We start from the raw sequence: 25342 nt of genomic DNA on the forward strand, positions 1-25342 counted from the left end.
AAACAATCTTGACTTTTAGCAGTCCGATTAGCCTAGACACGTGAAATTAAATCAAACGTTCACCACTAAGAAAACATTTTGAATTTCCTCATTAATATGGAAGTAATTAACCGAAGCACTGGTCCTTGTCAAGTCGCGCGTACTTTCTCAATGGGTCAATGACGAATGGAACTTTTTATCGTTATTAAACACACATGCACGTAAAAGTGTGAACTTGACCAAATAACAGAAACAAAAATGTGTGATTTAAGCCCAGAAAAACGGGAGGGGTAAAAGATTTCACGCATAAACTCTGATATTCCAAAAAAAAAAGAGCCTAATATTATTGGAACAGAACTTGGAATTCTCAACAAGAGAAAGACCCCGACTAAGGTGACAGTTTCGTGGAAGGCGGAAAACGGGCTACGTAAGCGGAAATAGTTTTCAAAGAAACCTCGCCTTTATGTTTAGTATCGGGTAAGGTGCTAGGAATAAATGGAGGGAGTTGGAGGGGTTTGATGCTATCATTTCAGACTTGCTTCAGGTGAATGGAGGACGAGGGGGGAGGAAGCAGATGAAGATGTGGAAGGGGGGGGGGGCGTAAAGGAGGGGGGTGCGGGTTGACCGAGCGCCCTTGATTCTCGATGCTGCCGTGACCCGCCGAAGGAGAGACGCAGACGGAGGCAGCGGCTTATAAATAGGAAGCTATCGGAGGAATGGTGATCAGTGTCAAAGACAGAACTCAACGGAATACACCCTCCTAGTAACTGCACGTTCTCTTCGAGTTTCTCCTCTTTGTGTGGATTACTGAGACGAAGGTTGGTGGTTGACTTCTAGAACCCGCGATTATCAATCCTCGTAAATGATAGCTAGTCTACCCTCGTCGCGAATAGTGTTGGTACGACTATTCTACGAAACGAATGCTTTAGATAATATCGCCATATTTAGAAGTGATTTTAAATATAAATTATTTCGTTTTCGGTATTATAACTTTAGATAATTTGCGAAATATTACAATATTATTAAAATACCCTTTAAATAAATTAGATCTAATTTATCTTTTGGATATTATTTCCTTTATATATGGAGATCTTAAGATTTAGGAGAAATTATTTGAAGTACTTAATTATAGTTTAAAAAATCTCTTACTAGGGAATTTCGATAATTTTTAGAATAATTATAAAAATTTCAGTTTGTAACGAATCTATTTTGTTTTTAATTGTAGCGTAATCATGCGGTCGAAAACCGCGCTTTTATTGGTCGCTTTATTGGTCGCCTGTCTTTGCTTCGGCCACTGCGCCGAGGAATCCGGCAGGAAAGCCAGTAGTAGCAGTTCCATCAAGAAGAAGGACAGACAGAACTCCCTCAACTCCCTGATCCCCGTTTCCCTGGTTCTGATGTTATTGGCCTTGCCCGTTCTTCCTCTCATGATGACCGGACCTTTGGCCGTGGGATTAGCCCAGCCCGGTTTGCAACTGGCCGGCCAGAGGCTACAGGCTTTTCAACAGCAAGGCTTCCAGGCTCTTCGACCAGGGTCCGGAGTTCCGGTGGGGGCCGGTTCCAGTCCCGCCGCCAGTTACATCTACCAAAGACAGGGCTACAGGAGGTCTTCCGACGGCGACGAAGAGCCGGAGGTCAAGTTCACCACCTCTAATAAACTGGCCGCTATCGTCTCCACCGTCGAGGAGACCATAGACAAATACGAGGTCACCAACCCCGATTGCCAAAGGTTCCTCATGTGCCAACTACACCAAAAAACCATCAACCCTAAAGTCGGAACCTTCGCCGAGAAGCTCATTGACTTATTCGAGTAAGTAATTTTCGCAATAACTTTCGTCTAGGCCTAATTCTATAATCACGAAACACTTTTAACTCGCAACGTTACACTTTCGAAACAGAGTCGAAACTAAACTGGAGAAGACAACAATCGGAAGCGGACCTAAGACGATACTCAAGGACTTTTTAAGAGCAGCCAGAGCCGGACTCGGACAACGAGATTGCCACGCCATCTACAGAGGATGTAAATCTCTAACGGGACCCTACATCAAAAACCCTTCCAAATCGGGTTAAGAACGCGTCTACCTTAATCTACCAAAACCAATAGACTTTTCAAAGGTGTCTTTTCTCCCGCGCGAAAGACACGGAAACCACCACCCCTCTTCCGGACATTACTACCGAAACCAAAACAGGGAATAACACTTTCAAATAATTCATTTAAAAACCGAAATCGAAAGCGTTATAGAATACGCTCTTCGTTTAGATAATTAGTCGAAAGTGAACTGCGATTTATTTAACTTATTAATTAACATTAATTAACTATTCGGACGTCGGGTAAAAGTTTGTTGAGACGTCGTTATTTTCACTAATGTTTATCCTCATTATGTTATCATTAATTTATGTAAATAAAATGTGTTTTATATGTGGCGTTTGTATAAAAGAACAAAAAAAACTGCTGGCAAGTTTGGCTGCCAAAATAGTTGTACGTTATCTGTGATTGTCCAACATAAAAAATAAAATATGCTGTACTAAGCCTTATTTATTTTGCTATTTTTTGTCTACCAACGAAACTAATGATTATATCAAGAATCTATTCATTTTTTATTTACACTTAGGGATAATAACTATACAGGGTGTTTCAAAAGTTTATGCAAAAATTTTAAGGAGTTGTAGGGGGTGAGTTGAGAAGTATGCCTGTTTTTTTCTCATTTTCCTACGATGAGTGAAAAGAGCGCCAGAGAGCTTCCAAGTGCGGCCTACTAGCCCCTGGAAGTAGGCTGCAACAAGCGCAAAACCCAGCAGCAGGGACTTTAAATACTGTTTAATTTTACTTTTTTACCTATTACACGAATCCAAACCTTAAAGGGAATATAACCTGCAAAGCAATATTTATGGAAGACCCCTGGAATTTTTCAAATATCCCTGTACAGTGGCGCCAAACATTTTTAAAGCCAAAGGCAAGAGCGGCCAAAGCTGCAACTGTTATAATCCCTTTAAGCCCCATTTTCATGCTCGCTGGTAGGGGATAAAAATCGTCAAAATTCGCTTCCGCCACTCGCAAGCGTGAAAATAAAACTAAAATATCTGTGAAAAAGTGTATAGCTGAAGCGGATTTTGGCGATTTTTACCCGCTACCAGCGAGCATGAAAATGGAGCTTTAATGTTCGCATTTCCCCGCTGCTTGGTTTTGCGCTTATTGCAGCCTACTTCCAGGGACTAGTAGGCCACACTTTGAAGCTCTCTGACGGTCTTTTAAAACTAATCGTAGGAAAATGAAAAAAAAACAGGCATACTTCTCAATCTTTTGAAACATCCTGTATTGAGACGAACAGTGGGCAGTTCCGGACTGGCCCCTTTGGGGGCCCTGGGCTAAATACTAAAGAGGGGCCCCCTTTCCAGGCGGTGGGGGGATATGCCTGTTTAAAGGCATTATAAGTCGCTAGTTGACTTGGGCCTAAGGTGGTGCCTTTGGGTATTAGCCTAGCTGATTAAATCTTAAAAATCTAAATGGTAATTTATAGGACAACAAATAACGCTTAAAGTGTACTAGATTCTACGTGCACATTAATTTGAAAAGTCAAACGCGTCTAAAGGACTTTTAGGAAACATTTAAGCAATTTGGGGCCCCCTTAAACCGGGGCCCTGGGAGATTGCCGACCAGCCGACCTGGCCAGTCCGGGCCTGACAGCGGGCATCATGGTCGAAGTTCCCCTGATGCAAGGGGGGGGGGAGAGAAAATAGTCACCGGCGTGTGTATCAATCTCATCGGAAAACGTAAGTCCAATAAGATACCCAATACCAAAAACCCATAGACGTACCAAGAACAGAGGAAAGGAAATTTTGCTGGATCGCCTCCTAATCGATTTTTTTTTTAAAGAGGTGGAGCTATTGAGTCTTCTTCCACTATTGTTACTTCTAAGAAGAAGGCGCGAACCCTTACATATACAGAAAATTACATAGTATTTACAAGTTGGGGTCAAGCTGGCTTTAAGTTGTCGTTATTAAGTTTCAAGTTGGCTTTAAGTTGGCTTTAAGTGTCCTCCATTAAGCGAAATTAGAGTTGGTTTTAAGTGGTTTTTAAGTAGGTTTTTAGTTAGTTTAAGTATTTCTTAGACCGCTTATTTTTTTGGTTACTTAAGTTACTACAGGCGGAAAATATAAAAAGGCGGGACTTATTTTGAAAATATAGATTAGGAGGCTCCACGACGGGCTAAAGCTATGATTACGTGTTCTTAGTACGTCTATGGGTTCTTGCCATTACCCATAACAGGCTGCTTTAATTTGGCTTAGGGTGAAAGAGCTTACTCTAAGAGCGTGAGAGGGACTGGTAGCATTACTAAAAATCGTCTCAACTTAGTTAGTTATACTCCCCAACGATAAATAAATACATTCTTGATAATATATTGTCCCAAAAGAGTGTTAAAATATTGAGAATAACTATAAAGGACGATATTTTATGCTAGATATGAATATACAGATTTTGAATTTGCAATAAATTTTATTTTACCTTAAATCTTTAATTAAATAATTTCCAAGCAATAACATGGTACCAATTTAAATATAATACAGAAAAGTCATAACCGATGTAGGCAGATATAAAATAATTTTCTGTTACATTATTCTCCAAACAGGAATTAGTTTTATGAACCTCCACGTTTTTATAAAATCCAGTTTTGAATCAAATACATTCTAGTGACATCTATTAATCACACGAAATTAACGTTTGGAAGTTGAAAAGCAATATATTATTGTACATTATAAATATAATTTATAATTTAAAAATATCGGTATAACATTATAATTAATTTAAAAATGCAACTCAAATTAATTTTCATAAGACATAAAGAATAGCCAGATGTCACCAAAAACCGAAAACAACCAGGAAAAAAAATCTACGTTAAACGGTTCAGTGACCCTACGGCTTACCTTGACTCAAACAGGTAGATGAAGAAGATACCGCTAAAACGGGGTGTAGTTTCAAATAGTATAACCGAAAACCTTAAATTTGGCCAAGAGGTTACTTAAGCCATTCAGGGCGGTTCCGCAGAGGACCAAAACGCCCGACACCCACTCAATGGTCCCCGGATTGTATCCAAAAAGCACCAGCTGCCAAATAAACGCGAAAACGACGCACAAACCAGCCATGAGGGCCGAGACCACGCCACCCTCGCCAAACCGACAAGCCATGTGCAGAAGAAGACCGGTTAGCATGTTGGCTAAACCGCAAAGAGCCACGACCCAACCGGCAAGACCACACGGAGGAATTATGAAGGTCTCGAAGGCCATAGACAGGGACAAAGAGAACACAAAGCCGTTAATGGCGCTAGACACGAGCAAACTGGAACCGCGAAATATTGGTAGGTACTTCCAGAGGACAAAGAGGGAACCACTACACAGCGTGGATAATACGGAGTACACGAGACCGAGAACTTGAGCACTCGAAGACACCGAAAGGTCCGCCGATCTAGTATGCGCGATGACGGCAAGCACCATACCGGTCACCGTGAAGGCTAAACCGAAGAGTTTAACGCTGGTTATCGGTTCTCCCAAGAAGATACGTCCCAGAATGGCCGCTATGAATGGACTGCTGGACGTAATGATGAAGACGATGGGCGGAGACAGGTTCTTAAGCGCTAGGTATAAGAAGATGGCGGCCAAAGTACCGCTGGTGTCTTTGGCAAACCACAAGAGAACGACCTTCTTGTTCTTGACAGACTGAACAGTTTGCTCGTCGAATCTGGTACGACACATCCAAATGGGCATGGAGGCGAATAATACCGCGCAGCAACTGACCCAGCTGAATTGCAAGGGTGGTAGCCACTCGTAGAATTTGACAACCAGATCGTATAGCGTTGACACAATCGCCGCAATTACCAACAAGAGGAAACATTTCAAGGGAGAATTTGAGGTTATTTCAACGTCCCTAGATCCACTCGTTTCGACGTCACCCATTTTGATGTTTCAAAAATTGAAACGAGGTATATGGTACCGAACGAAACTAATAGCATGGCGCTCCGAAGCAATGCCAGTCTTGTATGAAAGTACCAGTATATTTTCCAAAACAAGAGCAGGTGGCGGTGAATGTTAACGTAGACGCGAATAAATGATACATACGCAAGTGGTTTATTTCATAGCTGTATCTATGCTCGGCGGGGAAGGCTGTTCGCCGGGGGCTGCGCACCCGATGGAAAGGGGCATCAGAAAACCTCTACATTATTGGAAAATGCAGGTTTCAAGAGCTCATCCAAGTTGGGCTGGAACATATTTTATGATCGAAATTTCTATTAGTGACTGTCCATAAAATTAAATTAAACCATGGACAGTAAATTAAGAGGACAGGTTTTCGATACCCTTCCACAGTGCATTTTATTTATCCCCGCCTATCAAACAGCTCGAGAGACTCCGAGGGAGTCTTACAAGGTCGTTTGTACCACGTGATCTTAAAATTTCAAAATGGCAATCTAATGCGGTTGATATTGTTACGTAATTTTTTGCGCTTTATATTTTAGTAATTTTTCATTTTGGTTTTTAATTCAATAAAAACTATCAACTGATATTTAGTATATCATATTTAATCTATAAAAACGTGAAAAAAATACCTTTTGGCGTAAAAATGTACTTCGTGTTTATATTTTTTCTTTTTTCGAACAGTATCGTCCACTCTTAGCGATACTTGTTTTTTTTTTCAAATAACCTTGGACGACTCCCTTAGTGTGATTGGTTTACGGGGGCTAAAAACCAGGCTTTTTACCGATCCTCTAAAATCTACTATCCATGATTAAACTAGTCAAAGCTCGTGATAAAGAACGTCAATTGGGAAGCGTTAATTTTGAAAGTCTAAATTAAGCCTCGCAATTCGTAGAGAATAAAGCAAAGGTCAAAAAGGTATTACACCAACGAGCAAATACAACTATGCTCGTATTTTTTTATTTAGATGATTTTCCTCCGAAACACTTCGAAGCTTCCTTAAAAGGTCGAAAAGCGCTGTTTTCATATATTTTTAAAAAATTTTAAATAAAAATAGTGTTGTTAATTTTTCGGAAAAATAAAATTTTCCGCAAATCGGAAAAATAAAAAATTTAAACATAAATTACTTTTTAAGGGTTTTTAATTTTTTTTAATTTTTATCGATATAAAATGTTTAATAACAGTAAACATACTACAAAACATAAATAGTGTTAAGGATGATCAAATTAGCGAATAAGTAGATTAGTTCATTATGAAAAGGGATAAAAAGCTAAACCCTAAACAAATTTGGAGAAATTTAAAGAAATTTAAAAACTTACAAATAGCTCGTACCGATAGGTCTTCGAGCAAACAAAATGACGCGAAACTCGGACCAAATAGATCTTCGAGTGGAAAAATAAATTAAATTAAATAAAATAGCCAGAAATTCCAACGGTAGACCGGTTTCGTCCTATTTGGGACTCGTCAGTACCGTGCGGGAAATCTGGCTCGCGACTATAACACCGAATAGAGAAACTAAGCATAAATATTAAACAATTTTAAAACGAGTTGCATAGCAACGGAAAGCCGAATAGGGGGAGAGTGGTGGAGAATAGTATATACGAAATGTAATGTTAAAATGAACCACTGCAATGCAAAGGATGATAAAATTAGCGAATAAGTAGATAATTAGTCCATTATGAAAAGGGATAAAAAAGCTAAACCCTAAACAGTGTTACATTGTTAATCAGTTTAAAACTAGTCTAGAGGTTTAGTTTTACTTTTAGATTCGAAGAAATGATGTGAAAATGCTGCTTTATTTACATTTGCAAACAATATTAGACTAATCATGGAATTAAAACTTTTTTTAATTTTTTTCGGAAAAATACGGAAAATTTTCCGAAAAAAAGGCGTAGGTCATTTTCTGGAAAATATTCCAACTTACAACACTAAATAAAAATATCCTATCATATTTTTAAATTCCATTTGTCATAAGTAACATAATATCAAGAAGTATGTCAAAGAGTGAAAAATTATCACAGAACTGATTTTCGGAGGTATTGCGCAGTCTAGGTTTAGTTCTCGGCCAAATGCGAAATATAATACTACCAAGGACGATGACACGCTACTTAGTTTGACTGAAAGTCCAAGTCGGAGCTTGGCGAGATTGTTAGTGTCGAAAAAAGTTTCCGTCAGGAAATTAGCATTAAAATCATATGAATAGTCATACTTATTGTTATTACGTTACTTATGCTTTTAATAAATAGGTCGCCAAACAGTCCTAGTTTTACCGTGCACCAAATCCTGACCCCTGGATACGGCACTTGTTTGTTTTATCTGCTATTTGTATTCTTATAGAAAAACCTTGCATTATCGGTTCACGCTTTAATTTCGAGGGCTTTATACCCAGTTTAAGTCGGTTTCGATGCTAGTTTTGACCAATAGAGTAGTATCGCTCTGTAGCTTTGGGCTATGGCCGCCATTTTGAGGGCAGTTTTTTATCTATAGGAAAAAGCATGGGTGACGTCGACATACGTCACGTCGATATTACTCTATAAACTTGAGGTGAACTAGCCATTTTAAGTGGTTTCAAGATATAGTGTAAGCGTGGTTTTAGTCGTTCGTTAACAATAACAATCGATCGTTATCGTGTATCTCTTGAAAGTTATACAGAAGTTAACGATGGTCGTTATTTAGTCCCCATTATTTTGTTCATAGAAATTATCACAGGATATCCGCCATAAGAACTCAAACTTTTATAGGTCCGGCCTGTTGCAATGTAGGTTATAAAAATTGCTTATTATTATTATTATTATTAAATCATACCTAGTCACTCTGAAATAGTTATCTTGAACTATATACAGCTTGATTTAAAATTGTAGATTCTTTAAACCTCGATAAAAACAGTTATTTCGTGTAAGCCCAACAACTAGATTTGCTCGTTAATAACATATAGAGCATAGCGCCATTTTAATTTCGGTCGGCAGTGGCGTTTGGCGAAAAACGCTCGGCGGCAGAGGACCCGCTGATTTTTCAAAATCGTCGGCGGCGTTGATTTTTTTACGGCGGCGGCGGCGTGAAGGGAAAATTAAAAAAAAAATTCCAAAATGTTTTTGAAAGAAAAAAATAAAGTTACGTAGGAAAACCTCACAAAATTTATCGGCGGCGCGCCGAAAAGTAAGGGCTAGTTTTCACTAGGCCAAAAACGCCACAACGGTTAGCTTCGCCGCAAAAAAAATCACCGTTAGGCCTAATACAATATTTTTGCGACCGCCCTCGCCGTCGTCCTGTTTCTGTCCTAGCAAAAGTCCTAGTGAAAACCAGCCTTAAATGACTCGGCGTATGCGGCGATTCGGCGCTAGAGAAAATCTTTAATAACATACCCATGGTCAACCAAAAGCCCTTCAAAATAATCTTGGGCTGCTCGCTCGCGTGCTACCTCCCGAAATCATCCAAATCTCGTCGTGTTACAGATTACACGGCTAATTTAAGCACTTCATAACTCGGAAAATTATCGGCTTCTTTTTCAATATAGGGAAGAAACACATCGATATAACCGAAGATACGTCGAATTATACGAGGAAACTAACGGACATAATTATCGTTGTCGAAAAGAAAAGCACCGAAATGAAGAGGAACACGATCCGTGGAAATCGTAATTACCGAATGAGCAGCACGGGCTTTCCTCGTGTCAGGAAACTAATCGCGATAGTCCAATCAAGCGCGACGTGCGAGTTGTCGTCATCATTGTCGATATTTGACTATTTGTGGAGGTGGTCTACGCGTTAACTGGGGCCTTTCCCGATCACCGTCACTCGACTGTGGTGAAAAGTATACTTCACTTCGTTTTTATTCCCAATTTGAGCTTGAAAATACATCGCCAAATGTAACGATGAGTGAAATTATGGAATTAGCCGACTGATAAACATTGAAAAAAAAAAAACGGGTGGTATCCTTATGTATGGTATACCATCAATTAAGATTGCAAAAATAAACCACAACCAACCTATTTATTATTTAAAAGTAGAACAGAAAAAAAACACACATTTTTATCCGTTTTGGGACATTTTTCTAAGAAAAAACTTAAAAACATGCTAAAGATATTATTTAGTTATCACAAAGAGAAGCTCCAAAAATTAACTAAATACCTTAATCGTAAGTCATTTTTCTACAGATATTCGTTTTGAAAAAAAATTGTTTCTAGAATATTTTGGAGAAATTACATTCTTTAGAAGATTTTTTGAGATATTACAAATTTTAGAACATTTTTAGAGAAATTAAATTTTTTAGAATATCTTTGGAGAAATTACATTCTTTAGAATACCTTTAGAGAAACTACATTCTTTTGAATACCTTTAGAGAAATTACATTCTTTAGAATACTTTTAGAGAAATAACATTCTTTCGATTACTTTTAGAGAAATTACAGTCTTTAGAATACTTTTGAGGAATTGCACTCTTTAGAATACTTTTAGATAAATTACATTCTTTAGAATACTTTTAGAGAAATTACATTCTTTAGAATACCTTTAGAGAAATGATATTCTTTAAAATACCTTTAGAGAAATTACATTATTTTGAATACTATTAGAGAAATTGCATTATTTAGAATATTTTGGAGAAATTACATTCTTTAGAAGATTTTTTGAGGTATTACATTTTTTAGAAGATTTTTAGAGAAATTAAATTTTTAGAATATCTTTGGAGAAATTACATTCTTTAGAATACCTTTAGAGAAACTGCATTATTTTGAATACTTTTAGAGAAATAACATTCTTTCGATTACTTTTAGAGAAATTACAGTCTTTAGAATACTTTTGAGGAATTGAATTCTTTAGAATACTTTTAGAGGAATTGCATTCCTTAGAATACTTTTAGAGAAATTACATTCTTTAGAATACCTTTAGAGAAATTATATTCTTTAGAATACCTTTAGGGAAATGATATTCTTTAGAATACCTTTAGAGAAATTACATTATTTAGAATACTATTAGAGAAATTGCATTATTTAGAATACTTTTAGATGAATTACATTCTTTAGAATACCTTTAGATAAATTATATTCTTTAGAATACTTTTAGATAAATTATATTCTTTAGAATACTTTGAGATAAATTAAATTCTTTAGAATACTATATTCGAATTTATACTTAAGAAAATAAACCCATAAAAATTAGCCATAGGCATAAAATGCGATTTCAAAATTTACATTCTTATAAGAAACAGGTAGCCGTTCTCAATGGTTATATTGTATGCAAAAAATTAGGCCTAAAAAAGTGACCATTCATAACCAGAAAGTGTTAGCTTTCGAAAGCGCGGTTCTCCAAATTGGGTGAAACAAGAAAAGATCGAATATCGATAATAATTAATAACCAGAAATATCACATCATCGTTGCGGTCTAAAAAGTTCCCGCGAATAAGGTAAAAAAGAATATTCATCGGTGAGGAGTGCAACTTTATCTTTTTGGCGTAAAATCGAAATTCATTTCTACGCAATGATGGCATCCCGAGATTGGGAAAGGGGCGGGTGCTCTTGAAAAATCGAACATCTCAAAACTACTTTCGGACCCGACAAGGTTGAAACGTGCCAGAGTTTCAGGGGGAAAAAAGTTATAAATCTAAGATTCGATTCGTCTTCCGGGTTAGTTTTTCTCCAGCTTAGCAACGGAAAGGTGAAAACCGGTCTCTCCCAAATCAGAAGTTCTTATTATTTTGAACTTTGTGGCTATTTTGACCAGTTTGGGCAGTCATATCGCCGCTGGCAACGGTATTGTTCGGTATACGTTTGGAATTATACACACCGTCTTCCGCCTCAAGGTAAGTTTAGTTAAATGAATTAAAAAGGTACAGCACGGACTCTTAAAAATTTCTGATAACGAAATGGACCAGTAATTAGTATTTGACATGATGACCTCTTAGCTCAGTAAACGAGAAAAAATTAAAATCGTACGATGTAATCCAGAACGAAGTTATTCGGTTTCACATTTCGATAAAAATTTACCCTTGCGAAAATGACTTGATCCAATCTTGAAATTTGGATTGATATGGATAAATTTTAATTTCGTATATGGTAATTACGTCAAATATAACTCATTTTTGTATTGTAATTTTCGATCAATTTCGAATTTGTATCTGCCCAAACTTTGGATACAATTTGATTCACCACTTTCGTAAGAATGTTGAATTTAACGGTACTAGTAAGTGTAGGGAGCTGTTGGCTCTCGTGGCATAAAGGGCTTGCCATCACCCTCGTTCGCAGCTTAACTCTGCCACCGGAAATAATGGCATTAAATGTCATCAATGGTGGTGATTAATGATTATTATTATTATTATTATCATCAGAAATGGCAAATAATAAACGGTACTATATATGTTATGATTAAGGACATTTTACTAGACGTTTAACCTTGAGATAATTTATATATCGCACCTTAGGAAAATGGGGACCTTACGCGTAAAAGAGCTGTACATAAGTGGCTTGTTGATATTGTTATTTCTACACGAGTCATGGACGCAAGTAGCGGCACCAGTTCGGATACCACCCGAACGCATCATACGAAGCCTCCAAGCCGCTGCCTCCAGAAGGTTGCCTATAGAGCTATTTCCAGCCAGGATACCGGAAGCGGTGGTCCTAGCGTTGAGAAACAGACAGAATTTAGTAGCTGGTCTCGCACCGGGATTGTCCAGAATCCCCGGAAATCCCATTAACGCGTTTGGTATGTTCAGATAGCAAGATGCTCTAGAAGTTTTAACGACAACGTCATAAGTGGCCAAACGTTCTCGATATATTGAAAATTGGTTAAAGGGCCAATGAACCTTGGGAAAATTTTTGCCTTAATTTAATTTTGAAATTCGAACGGTTTTGTGGAACTTTAAGCGACATTTTGCTAAACCAAGGTACACGACGAGGATAAAAAAGTGTTTGAACCATATAATAAAATTAAATATCGAGGGGTCGGACACTTGCTAATTTTCCACGGAACAGCAATCAGAATTTGATTTTAATATTTCAGAGTACGATTTTCGTGATTGTTTTTTTACAGTGATTTTGAGATTTTGGAACTGATTTTACCCTAGATTTCGCGATTTTCCAGTTAATTTGAAGATTGTTAAAATGCTTTTTATTTAGATGGATTTTTTGTACGTCGGACGCCTCGTAAAATACAGTATTTGTAACACTGTGAGAATTGTTTAAACAAAACATTATCGTGTACCCTGAGTTACCGGAAATGATCCTCGTACCCAATTCGAATTAACCATTCATTAGTAAAGGATAAGTTGTTGTTTGTAGTCCATACGCGGCTTGTAATTTAGGGAGTAAATGAAAGAAACTTCGTTATATCTGCATATGTTCGAATTTATTATACGTAGAGCAACTAGGGCTTTAAACATCATCAAACTGATTGAAACATGTTAGACCCCTATAGTTGTTCTTGGTATAAAATAATAAAGTTTTTTTAAATTTACGTTCTAAATTAACTATGCGTGGCTTAGGCGCATTTAATGGTTTCGTCTTCAAGTGATAAAATATTCTACTCCAAAGTGTCAATGAGAAAAGAAAACTATCGAAAATAACGACGTGCGTTCAAACTTCTAGTTCTAACACGCTTTGTTAATCTCTTTATTATATATCGTTCATAATCTTCGCGTATTAACAGGGGATTTGCTTTTCACATCGGCGTTGGGTCTGCCCCTAATGGGTCTCATGGCTCTGAGTGGATTGATTCTTTTGCCCTTTTTCGGAGTCAACTTAGGAGCCATCAGTTTAGGTGCCTTGGCGACGGCCGCCACGGGCGCTAAGAAGAACCCGTACAAAAGACTGCACGGGGTATTTCCTTAAAGCGTTCGTCCAAACCATGTCTATAGTCCGAACTAAAATCTTTCAATTTCAGGTAAAGAAGTCCAGACGACTGGACGAGAACTTGGAAGAATTGGACCTAAACGCCGCCCAGTTGATGGTGTACTTGGAGAAGCTCTTCGTTGGTCATTCCATTAATAAACCAGCTTGCAAGGCAAGGGCGGTCTGCGAATACAGCTGCCAGAAAGCGAATGGGATGCCCCTTCACGAATTAGCCGCCGATTTGGACATCATCTTCAGGTATGGACCACATTTATAATCGACGCTCTCGGAGAGTTCACAGTTACATTTCGCGTTTAATTTTTAATCGATATTGTGTGTAAAAGTACATTATTCTTACTCAATAATTTGATCCTAGTGTTACCAAAAGCTAACTTTTGCTAGTGGAAAATTAGTTAATAAGGGAATAAAGCCCCATTTTCATGCTCGCTGGTAGCGGATAAAAATCGTCAAAATTCGCTTCCGCCACTCGCAAGCGTGAAAATAAAGCTAAAATATCTGTTTCAAACAGATCGACGCGGAAAGTGAAAAAGTGTATAGCTGAAGCGGATTTTGTCGATTTTTACCCGCTACCAGCGAGCATGAAAATGGGGCTTAAAACTCGTAAATCTCTGAGTTAAATTTTAACATTTTATTTTAAAGGGGAACGGCCAAGCTTTTCCAAATATCACCTTATTTGCGTATCAAAAGATCAACAAGACGTTCAATATACTAACACGTACCTTTTTTTGTCTTGAAAAAATAGCTTTTGGCCCAAAAAGTTGAAACGAAAAATAACGCCAGGTGTTTGGGTTTGAATTTTCGCCGCCATCTTAGGGGCTGCCGCCAGCGCCCCTAACCCCGTAAGAGCGATTTGCGAACTATCCTAACTTTTAAAATCGCGCAATTTAGGCTTAGATCTCTTATAACTGGAACGCGCCGCGCGTGCAAAACACATTTTTTGCGTCTTCAGCAGCGCGCGCTTTTACGTTGTTTTTCTGTCTCACCGATTTTTCACCAGGTGTCGCGGCGGACGCGCGCTTTTCGATTTCCCGAAATTTCTTTATTTTATTAAAAATTAACCACTCAATATTTTTTGATGCGGTTTTCGCCATACATTTTAGTTTTTAATGGGCTATAGGGCTATCTAACATGTTAAAGCTTGACCGTTCCCCTTTAAGGTAGTAAATATATACTGTGCAATAATCTTAATAAGTCTCTCAGAAATATATTTTTTATTTTCTTCAGAAAAAATATATTGTCCAATATTTCTTACATTTGCCAATAAACCCATAATTTCCCAAGTCAGAAATGTCCACTATTTGTCTATTTGCCATATTATTTTCAACTTGGCTTTATCTACCTCGGGACACTGGTTGATCCCACTGCCTAGATTGGCAAAACTACGCTAGAGATGCAACTTATTATAAATTCTTGTCATGGCAGCCGCATTTTTGGTAACTATACACTACTAGGGTTGGACATAAGGATATGGTTTTTGGTAGTTAGCCTGAGTAGTGGGATAAAATGGGCGTATAAAAACCAGAAGGACAGCCAACATTTTTTTTCACCCGTCATAATTAAAAGTGTATTATCACATGACTTTGGCCGATCACATTTTTTTCACTAGTTTAAATTATTTTCATTGATAATATCATCAAATGACGCATTAATTTGAGATAGACATTCTGAATAAGAAACTTGTATGAGTTGCAAGTTCTACAAGTGGTACAAGCATGTTATGATTTTTTTTTAAATAAAATGGGATTGATGAAAAATGTATTTATGATACGTCATATTCGCCATTATTTATGAATATTTAGGTAAATGTTTCACTAGTCAAATTGATTAGTGAGCCCCTAGATTTGGATTAATTTTATTAGTTAAATGTCTTGACTAGTGCCTTATGTACAACCCTGTACACTACTGCCATCTCTAGATTCGTTGGTGAACCACTATTTAGCAGATAACTGTTTCTAAAATCCCCCGGAGCTTGGCTCATGAATCTAGAAACGGTGCCATTATAATTCTGAAATATACTTGAATGGCAGGCGACAGAAGCAAATGGAACAGACCGAGCAGTACCCCATTTCCAAATTCCTCTTGTCCACATACTTGAGCGCGGCCGAGAAGGGAGCCAAGGATTGCGGGCAGTGTTTGCGGTCGTACACCGAGTGTCAAAGCTCGCCATTGGACGACGAGGTCAATCGGAGAATCGACGAAGAGTTCGAAAATCGAAAATTGAGCCAAGTGGTGTTCGAAGAAATAGAAAACGAGATTGAAGACACGAGTTTGAGTTTAGAAAAGGCAACTTCGCAATCGTAAACTCGGTTTTTAATGAAAAGCCAGATTTTAGTCATTGAACTCTTTGTTGAACTTCGCGTTTTTGGGAGACGCGATCATTGTGATCTAAATGGGGCTTCGGTTAAAGCGAGGACCATATAATATAATCATACAGACGATTATGATCACAGAACGGATGCCGATACCACCGATTTTTTTCTTCATACAAATATCCATTGATATATTGAATTAGTACTGGATTACTAATTTATACATTTTGAATTTCTTTAATATGTATACATACAAAATGTTATTTATTTAGTATTTTACATGGATTCATTTGGAAATAAAATACGATAACACAAATTTTATAGAGCTAATAATTATTACCGAAACTGTCATTAACGGTGACTAACATGGAGACATCCTGAGGTGTTCAGACTCGGGGGTTAAGTAGACCTTCATGTACCTCGAAAGCTCCTATAAAGGGAAAAGTTTCAATGGCCATTCGTTTTGCCATGGCAACCAAAAATGTTTTTCACAATTAAAAATTTAACTTTATATTTATGAATTTTGAAAAATTACAGGTATATTTAAATTTTCGCTGCATGGTCCATAAATCACTCATATAAATTTGCATATAATACGCATTACTCTAATCAAACCAAAATATTTGTCGTTTAGTTCTCTTATTAATTATTTTATGTTTAATACGGCAACCAACACAAAGGTCGGTGAAAAGATGAAACATATTTTGTAATATATTTTATATAATATACAATAAATAATGATAATATATTGTACATGCAATATATTGAATTGATTGAGTTTTATTGTGGAATGAAACAGTACAGATTACACCAGCAAATCATAACAAAACACATAGTTTACGAAAATTATGCCTATAATTGATATTACACAATAGTCAAGGGTAATATCAATTATGCTTAAAACAAGCCAATGTCTAGTATACTTATTTTAAATTATTATGGCCATTTTTGATTTAAGCTGTTTCAGTCTATTCTTTCATTTAATAATCCTAATGGTGAAAACTAACAAACTTAAATAAATATTCTCTTTAAAATTATACTCTTATTTGAGAAAGTTCGTTTGATAACCGTGCTCATTGTAATTGTTTAAAATCCTTAGTAAGCATTGCCGTTAGAAACAGGACGCGTTATTATCCCGTTATACGATTAAAAGTTATTCATTATATAGTTATTTATATATTATTAATTTAATATTGGTTATATAATGTATAATTTTTAATACGGTTTATGCCGTACACCTTAACCTAAGTCTCGTCTCTGGAACATGTCTTAAGGCCGGAACATCAAATTCAAAATATACTCCGCACAAAGGTGTTATAAACCGAGGCGTTCCTATTGTGTCAAACATCTGCTCGAGTTCGTGACAACGTCCCATAGACAAACGCCACAGACGTAACCCACATAGACATCTTTTTTTTTCAAAAGCGATAAAATACAGGCGTGACTTGTACGCGGTCACGGTTCACAAGGATCGGTGACCTTCCTGCCTCCTCAACTCCGCACGGTCTACAGCAACCGATGTGTAGCCGTAGTCTTGTAGTATTAGGGTACATCGTAAACCAAACATACACTTTTGAGTCGAATTATTTTATGAGGCATGTCCAATTTAATTCGCGAAAAATAAATGAAAACTACGATTTTGCAGGAAACTGTTTAATATATCCCGTTTTAATGGAGAACAAGTTGGCAAGCCAAAATATACCTCTCCTCGGAAGAGTTTTTAATTTTCAGTGAAGCGTAACTTTATCCGTGGTTCTGCGGTAGAACGCTCACCTGTCGTGCAAGAGGGCTCGGGTTCGAATCCCGGCCGATTAATAAATTATACTACACCCAATGACAAAAAGAGGGCGCTTTTGGAAAAACTTTTTCCCTGATTCTAAGAAACTGGGTACGCAGTGATTACCCTTTGCCCCGAAAATGCGAACGCGTTCGCAGGCCTGACAGACAGACAGACACGGTGGTTGTATAACCCCTCCTAGGGTACAAAGTCCCCTCGGAGAGGTAAAAAATGCGAACGCGTTCGCAGGCCTGACAGACAGACAGACAGACAGACACGGTGGTTGTATAACCCCTCCTAGGGTACAAAGTCCCCTCGGAGAGGTAAAAAATTATACGCATCTTGCAGTGAAGGCGAAGTTGCATCCTTTTCGAAACCTTCCTATTAATTTTCAGGCGAGCGACGATTTAAATTAGCAACGCGAAAAATTAAAATTTGGATTTGTTTGGTCTAGAGAATACGTTTATAATTGTAATTATTTATCAATGGCGAGCACAGATCTGTCATTTACTAATATCACAATTTTATAAATTAATTCTTAAGAAAAACGTTTTCATCTAGGTCGTAAAAATTAAACATGAGTATAGTCGTAGGCCTAATTAATTAGGCGGAAGGAAACTATTTGTTGGGGTACAAAAGTAACAAGTTGGCAAGCCAAAATATACCTCTCCTCGGAAGAATTGTCCCTAGTGGTATTAATTTCTCGAGATAACCCTTAAAGATATATCTCCGCAATTTAGAGTTATTTGTTAAAAATATTAACCCATTTCTATCCCGCCCGGTATAAAATTTTAATTATAATTAAAATAATTGAGACGAAACGACCAATTTTAATTTATTCAGAATATCATAAGTTAAGTAGTTACAACAGTAAGTTAGACGTACTATAACAATGCACAATTGAATTAAACCCTTTTACAGAACAAGTTTATCAGTTAAATATAATACGAAGCAAATTTTAATGAAATATCTACAGAGGCTTTTTGGAATTACTCGCTTACGAAATACTTGCCGCATCTTTAACGCTCATTTTATTTCAACACTCGCCCTTGATGAAGATACCGTAGATATCTGGTAGTGGACGACTCGTTCACTTCCTGTTGACGTTGTGACGCATACCACATGAAAAAGACCAATGCCGTCCAATTTCCAATATCATATAATGACTCGCACACCCAAGAAATCATTGACTGCGTTAGAAATCGTAGATATCCAAATATCCACACCAAATGTATTTACAAGAAGCAAAAACCTTACCATCAACAAAGCACAGAGAGCCACTTGACTAACCGCCAGCTCTTAAAGCAATTAACGTTAAATTATCTCCTTTGAATTAACAGAACTATATATAGGTCGTTAAGAAAGTGGACCACCCACAGGGTCTACCCTTTAACCCTCTAATCTCGGCTGACTGCGCTAAAACAAGATTTAACCTTTAAAAAATACCAGATTAGGCCTTCATAAATTCATTAATAAAAAAAGACTTTATTACCTATTATGCTTACGATGCCTGTCTTAATTTCAGTGAATCTAAGCAGCTATCGGTGGTTCTGTGGTAGAGCGCTCGACTGCCAAGCCGAATGGTCTGGGTTCGAAACCTGGGTGGCGCATTTGTTTTTAATCAATAGAGAAACGCTAAATTAGAATTTCTTCGATGCAATAATTTCAATTTCAATTCTATTTCAATTAAACCAAAATTTCCTACTCTATTAAATACGCTTCCGATAAAGCTGAAGGTCTAATTTTCAATAAGGCGTAACAAGTGTCGGTGGTTCTGTGGTTGAACGTCCGCCTGTCAATCAGGAGGTCTCGGGTTCAAATCCCGCCCGATGCGATCGCAAATTGATACTAAGACGAATACCGTGTACAACTGGTGGAAACCCTGCCATTGGACGTTGAGAGGTAGCATTACACTCAGCACTCGGTCCGTCCCAAAGTCATTAAGAAGAAGTTGGAGAGAAAACGCCCATATAAACACAACAGACTCAACATGCACATCCATCAGAACACAAACACAACAAATTCAACACTCACAACCTACGCATAAACATTACAAAAACGTAAAACACCAAACCGTCACGACGGTGAGCGAAAAAACACCATCCAAACCAAACCGCAAATGCATCCGTTAACGCTCACCGTCACACGGTGGTTTTGCCAACCCTTCGAGAAACTGCGAACGCAGAGATCTCGAGAAACTGCGTACGCAGTGATTACACTTTGCACCGAAAATGCGTACGAGTTCGGGGCAGATGATTGTAAAACCATTCTCCAGACCCCTTTTCGTTTATCTCCAACATCAGGGTTCGTACAAAAATTTCTGATCTAAAATCCCTGACTTTTCCAAGTTATCCCTGACCAATTTTTGCCAATATTCCTGACCTTTTTGGTTATATTTTTAGACATTTTTTTTATTATTTTAGGTCAAAAATTCTTTGTTAATGTGTGGTTTGGTTGAATAACTAAAATCCCTGACTTAACCCTGACTTTCTACGAAATTATTTAAATCCCTGACTTATCCCTGACATTTTTCCTCCATTTTACAGATCCCTGACTTATCCAGGTTCTGTACGAACCCCGAGGGATCGGACACTTGGCATTATTTTGTACGGGATTTCGTAGAGATTTTGGCGATTTTATCATTACTTTTTGAAGTGATTTTGGGATTTCAATGTTAATTTACCATTTTGGTAAATGTCCGACCCCTCGACGAACCCTGAACTTCTAGAAGGTTCCTACGCCCCTGCAAGTCTATATATTCAAAATAAAACCTATCAGTTTCTAATTTGTGGAGTTATCATAAATATTGATAAACTTAGGTGGTGTATAAAAAACCTCCAAATAAGGCCAATCCAATACCCTACACATGGTCCTGCAAGTGCTCTCATCGAAATAAAAGCGGGACCTCCTCGACCATCACGAGACAGCGGAATCCTCCAACGCCCTCCTCAACCAAAGATGGGACTCCATCCGAAAGGATACTTTAGTCGGATAAACTTACGCTTTTCCCTCTCAAACGGAATGAAAGGAAAACACGTGGATGAGGGAAAGGATGGGGAATTCGTGCGTGGATGATGATGCTAAGGATACGGAAGGAAATAGGAACGGGGGGAGGAACGGAGGAGGGGATGGGAGGCCCTTCTTACATCGTGTTAACTCGGCATCTATCAAAGGAGGTATAAGCTTATACCGACGGAGTGGTCGACCGGAAAAAAATCTTTATATTCGTTGCTTCCAGTCAGCCTCCACATATCATTCGGCAGAGCGCAGTTGGCTACCTACGATTGGGTTACGCTAGCTCCCCCTTTAGGACAGGTAAGAAAACGGAGACTACTTTATTTCCAGGGTTAATTTTGCACCGGTAACCTTTGACGCGCGCTGTCTTTTCGAGTGAAGCGAAAAAAGGTTTCGTCTTTAATAAGCTTTAGCGTTTCTTTTTTCGAAATGAGGAAGAAATTGCTTCGGGAAAAAAGTGTTAAATTTAGCGTGTTCAAACGTAATTTCGACCAACGGCAGTTTCCGTATTCACCGTTTTGCCTAGTTTCAAAAGCGAAATAGAGTCCGTAATTCGGGATATTTAATGAGGCAGAATCTTGGGCGAAATTTCGCACGGCAAAAAGTCCACAAAGATTTAGAATATTTCAGACGGAAAACAATAGCAGGGTTGCCACAAAATTTTCAGATTCAAATTCCCTGACTATTCCCTGTTTTCCCTGACCATTTTAAGAGATTTTCCCTGACTTATTAAGGGCAAAATTTTTCTTTTATATTTTTCTTTTATCAGAAGTTAATAAATTTGGATGGACTTATATTTCAGTAAAAAGGTTATTGCAATGTTGAAAAAATTAGCCAAACATTCAAGGAAATAAATTATAATCGTGGAATTTGTCATACATCTAGAGTTAAATTACCTTCAAAAAGTGCCCAGATAAAATTAAATTCCCTGACTTTTCCCCGAATCTTTAGAAATTCTTAAAATTCCCTGACATTTCCCTGACTTTTTAGGCTCATTTTTAAATTCCCTGACTTTTCCCTGTTTTCCCTGACGTGTGGCAACCCTGAATAGGCCTTTCTATAAAGTGACATTGGCCTTCTTGTTTAGATGTATTGGGCGCGTCACTCGTGACGTGGAAGTGACGTTTAACTATGATAGCCCTAAGAAAATTCGACGAGTCGCTCTTTTTATAAAGATCTAACCTTCAAAACTGATCTGAACTCCTATGTATCTCGTGACGAAAGCGATACATTAAAACAAGTTCGGCAAGCGTTATGACTTTATAGAAAGGCCTATTGTCGACGTTAGCAAGTTAACATTCGTACAACTTGAACTAACAGTTTTATGTTAAAATAACAGGGCACTTAACCAGTAGTTTCCAAACGTTTATAATAATTGTAGTAAACAAATCTCAGAAGTATAGGATAATTGTAGTAAACAAATCTCAAAATTATAGGATAATTGTTGTATACAAATCTCAAAATTATAGGATTTTCCACGATGCAAATCTCAAAATTATAGGATTTTCCACGATGCAAATCTCAAAATTATAGGATATTCCACGATGCAAATCTCAAAGTTATAGGATCTTCCACGATACAAATCTTAAAATTATAAGATATTATACGATACAAATCTTAAAATTATAAGATATTCCACGATACAAATCTTAAAATATAGGATAAGTATAGGATAAAAATCTCAAAATATAGGATAAATATACGATAAAAATCTCAAAATATAGGATAAGTATAGCAGGGTTCGTACAAAATTTCCGGAATAACATTCCCTGACATTTCCAGGTTTTCCCTGACTAAATTGCCAAATTTCTCTGACCATTTTTGTAGAATAAATTTATGTTTTGAGGTAAAATCTTGAAAAATGTTAATTATGTATTTTTAAGACATTTTTCAAAAATTTATTTTCCGGATTCGTTTTTGGGGTCATTTTAAAATTCCCTTACTATTTCGGACCATTTTAAATTTCCCTGGCTATTCCCTGACCATTGGGAATCATTTTCAAATTCCCTGACTTCTCCCTGACCTTTTGGAAACATTTTCAGATTCCCTGACTTTTCCAGGTTTTCCAGGTATTCCAGGTCGTGTACTAACCCTGTATAGGATAAAAATCTCAAAATATAGGATATCATTTTCAAAATTTTAGAACAATTCCAGGATACAAATTTCAAATAGGACAATAGTATATAAAGTATCGATTTATTGCAATTTTATAGGGTTGAAAAATTGAGAAAAAGCCAAGTTCACACAACTCACCAACCAAAATATTTATTATATTTATATATATTTATTATTATATTAACTGTTGATCTAAAAAATGGAAACTTCCTCGGTCAAATTATAACCAAAACATATAGCAAATAATATTGACTTATAGAACTTTATAGCACCATCTTAGAAATATAGAAAAATATAGGAATTATAGCATAATTGAGATCCCTGAACTAAAGTTTTGAATACAAAAAGAATCCTGATCGATGATAAATACATAAAAATGCAAAGTTAGAATCCAGCAAACAAATCCAAAATGCAAATTCGTCCAAAAAAAACTGGAAAACCTCTCCAATCCCACTTCATCGAAATTTAGTTAAAAATCGTTAGTACCCTTATTCGTGATAATCTCTTGAAAAGGGTGCGAAAACTAATTGAAAGATAGGTCTAAGTTGTCAAACAGTTAATAAATCAGAGGCAAGGAGAACCTGAGTTGGGTGGCTGGAATCAGCTTCATTCCTAATAAATTATCTAGTCCTAGTAGCGCGTATGAAAGCCGTGGTAACATTAAAGACAAGAATGGAGAGTTTGTGCGTGTGTGGGGCGTGGAAATGGAAGGGGTGGTTAGCTCCGATATTAGAGAAAGTGGCAGTCCCGCACTAATTGACGAATCTCGGGGGAGCCAACATTGCCTTAATTAATGAATCTACCCGGCCAATAAAGGGGAAACGGTATTCCTAGCCCCAAATCCCCCAATCATCAGAAGAGGGTGGTTGGAGCCTACCTCCTTCCAGCCTCTTTACCTTATCAAATTTCCAATAAAACACAGAAACCCGTCACCAAAAACTAATTTCGGATGCGGCCTGGATGCTTTTGAAAGATGATGCATCGAACTAGATAAAATATTAGCATTGGAAAGTCCTTCCGAGTTAACTCGCGGGGAAACGCTCCGGGTTTACTTTGTAGTTAGGATAAAACGCGGGCGAGCGGGTAAAGTCGCTAAATAGAAACCAAATTCGTGTTTAGGGGTTTCCGCTTATGTTGTCGCCGATTTAGAGAAACTAGATAAAAGGTTGTCGGCGAACTGGAGCGCGTAGGTGACAACAACAAAACCGGGACCCTTTTCAAAATGACAATACAATAGGTTGATTCAAATTTCCTCTCGTTCCGCGAAAAGCGCTCCCTCGCGGGGGAACGATCCTCCAAAATTGAAACGCAGGTGCGAGCAGGGGATTGCAAATTATGTTGCTTTTCTTTTTGCAAAACTGGGATCATAGACGTAGGGACAACCAAAAATGACATGCCTTTAAAAGTACCCTTAAATTGAAAAGTCAATAAGGCTACGCGAATTTTTGCTTTAATAATAAGGTGGTTCACTCGCTTAGGCCCTTTCGTTTATACAAAATTAGTTTGAGAACGTATTTTTTAAGATTTCTAACCAATGGAAATATACATATTTTATTTATTTTAATGCTTAGAGCCCGTTAGAAGCTTTTGGCCTCTTAGAAGGTTTAGGGGTCCCCTTTTTAAAAGCTTTGGACCTCTTAGAAGGTTTAGGGGTCCCCTTTTATAGGCTTTGGACCTCTTAGAAGGTTTACGGGTCCCCTTTTAAGAGCTTAGAGCCGGTTCGAAGGTTAAGGGGGCCCCCTTCTTAAAGCTTTGGACCTCTTAGAAGGTTAAGGGGTCCCCTTTTTAAAAGCTTTGGACCTCTTAGAAGGTTAAGGGGTCCCCTTTTTAAAATTATTAAAGTGATTACACTTTGCACCGAAAATGCGAACGCGTTCGCAGTCCTGACAGACAGACAGACCCACCCACAGACCCACCCACAGACCCACCCACAGACCCACCCACAGACCCACCCACAGACCCACCCACAGACCCACAGACAGACACGGTCGTTGTATAACCCCTCCTAGGGGACTTTGTCCCCTCGGAGAGGTAAAAATGCAGGGCAATTCAAAGTGCTCCGAGAATATTATGTTTTTTGTTCAGCCAAAAACGCCCATGATTTCGATTTTTGGTTGTTTTTTTTTTAAAAATTGTATGGCATATTTGTTAGTGATTTTCACGACAATAGATTAGTGTTTAACAAATAGCAAGTCTAATTAAATATTCAACTAAATCACTTTCTTAATAACATCTTAAGATTGGAAAATTTATAGACCAAAATGTTATTTATGAAATTTTTGGACGGCCAATTTGTGCAAACACATTATTTGTACCCCGCCTGAGATCTAGGAGGGTACAATGT

At 37.6% G+C, this 25342-nt stretch overlaps 2 protein-coding genes across 2 annotated transcripts; one reads left to right on the forward strand and one right to left on the reverse strand.

Annotated features, from left to right (window-relative positions):
- Window positions 1–661: 661 nt before the first annotated feature.
- On the forward strand, window positions 662–2262 carry LOC149949315 (uncharacterized). The gene is made up of 3 exons (XM_090169190.1): window positions 662–797; window positions 1205–1789; window positions 1878–2262. Exons 2-3 carry the CDS (start codon window positions 1212–1214, stop codon window positions 2047–2049), a joined length of 750 nt encoding a protein of 249 aa, XP_090025316.1. The 5' UTR covers window positions 662–797; window positions 1205–1211; the 3' UTR covers window positions 2050–2262.
- Window positions 2263–4472: 2210 nt separating this feature from the next.
- LOC149949316 (uncharacterized) lies at window positions 4473–6218 on the reverse strand. The gene has a single exon (XM_090169191.1). It carries the CDS (start codon window positions 5926–5928, stop codon window positions 4954–4956), a length of 975 nt encoding a protein of 324 aa, XP_090025317.1. The 5' UTR covers window positions 5929–6218; the 3' UTR covers window positions 4473–4953.
- Window positions 6219–25342: the final 19124 nt, after the last annotated feature.

This window comes from Leiobunum rupestre, chromosome 3, assembly GCF_980474605.1.
Source record: "Leiobunum rupestre chromosome 3, qqLeiRupe1.1.hap1, whole genome shotgun sequence".
Lineage (NCBI taxonomy): Eukaryota > Metazoa > Arthropoda > Arachnida > Opiliones > Sclerosomatidae > Leiobunum > Leiobunum rupestre.

Bases quoted from the DNA above. Each gene is read 5' to 3' on its own strand.
- LOC149949315 (XM_090169190.1), top strand. From the start codon at position 1,212: ATGCGGTCGAAAACCGCGCTTTTATTGGTCGCTTTATTGGTCGCCTGT. The intron at 1,790-1,877 runs GTAAGTAATTTT...CTTTCGAAACAG, and splicing joins AAGCTCATTGACTTATTCGA to AGTCGAAACTAAACTGGAGA.
- LOC149949316 (XM_090169191.1), bottom strand. From the start codon at position 5,928: ATGGGTGACGTCGAAACGAGTGGATCTAGGGACGTTGAAATAACCTCA.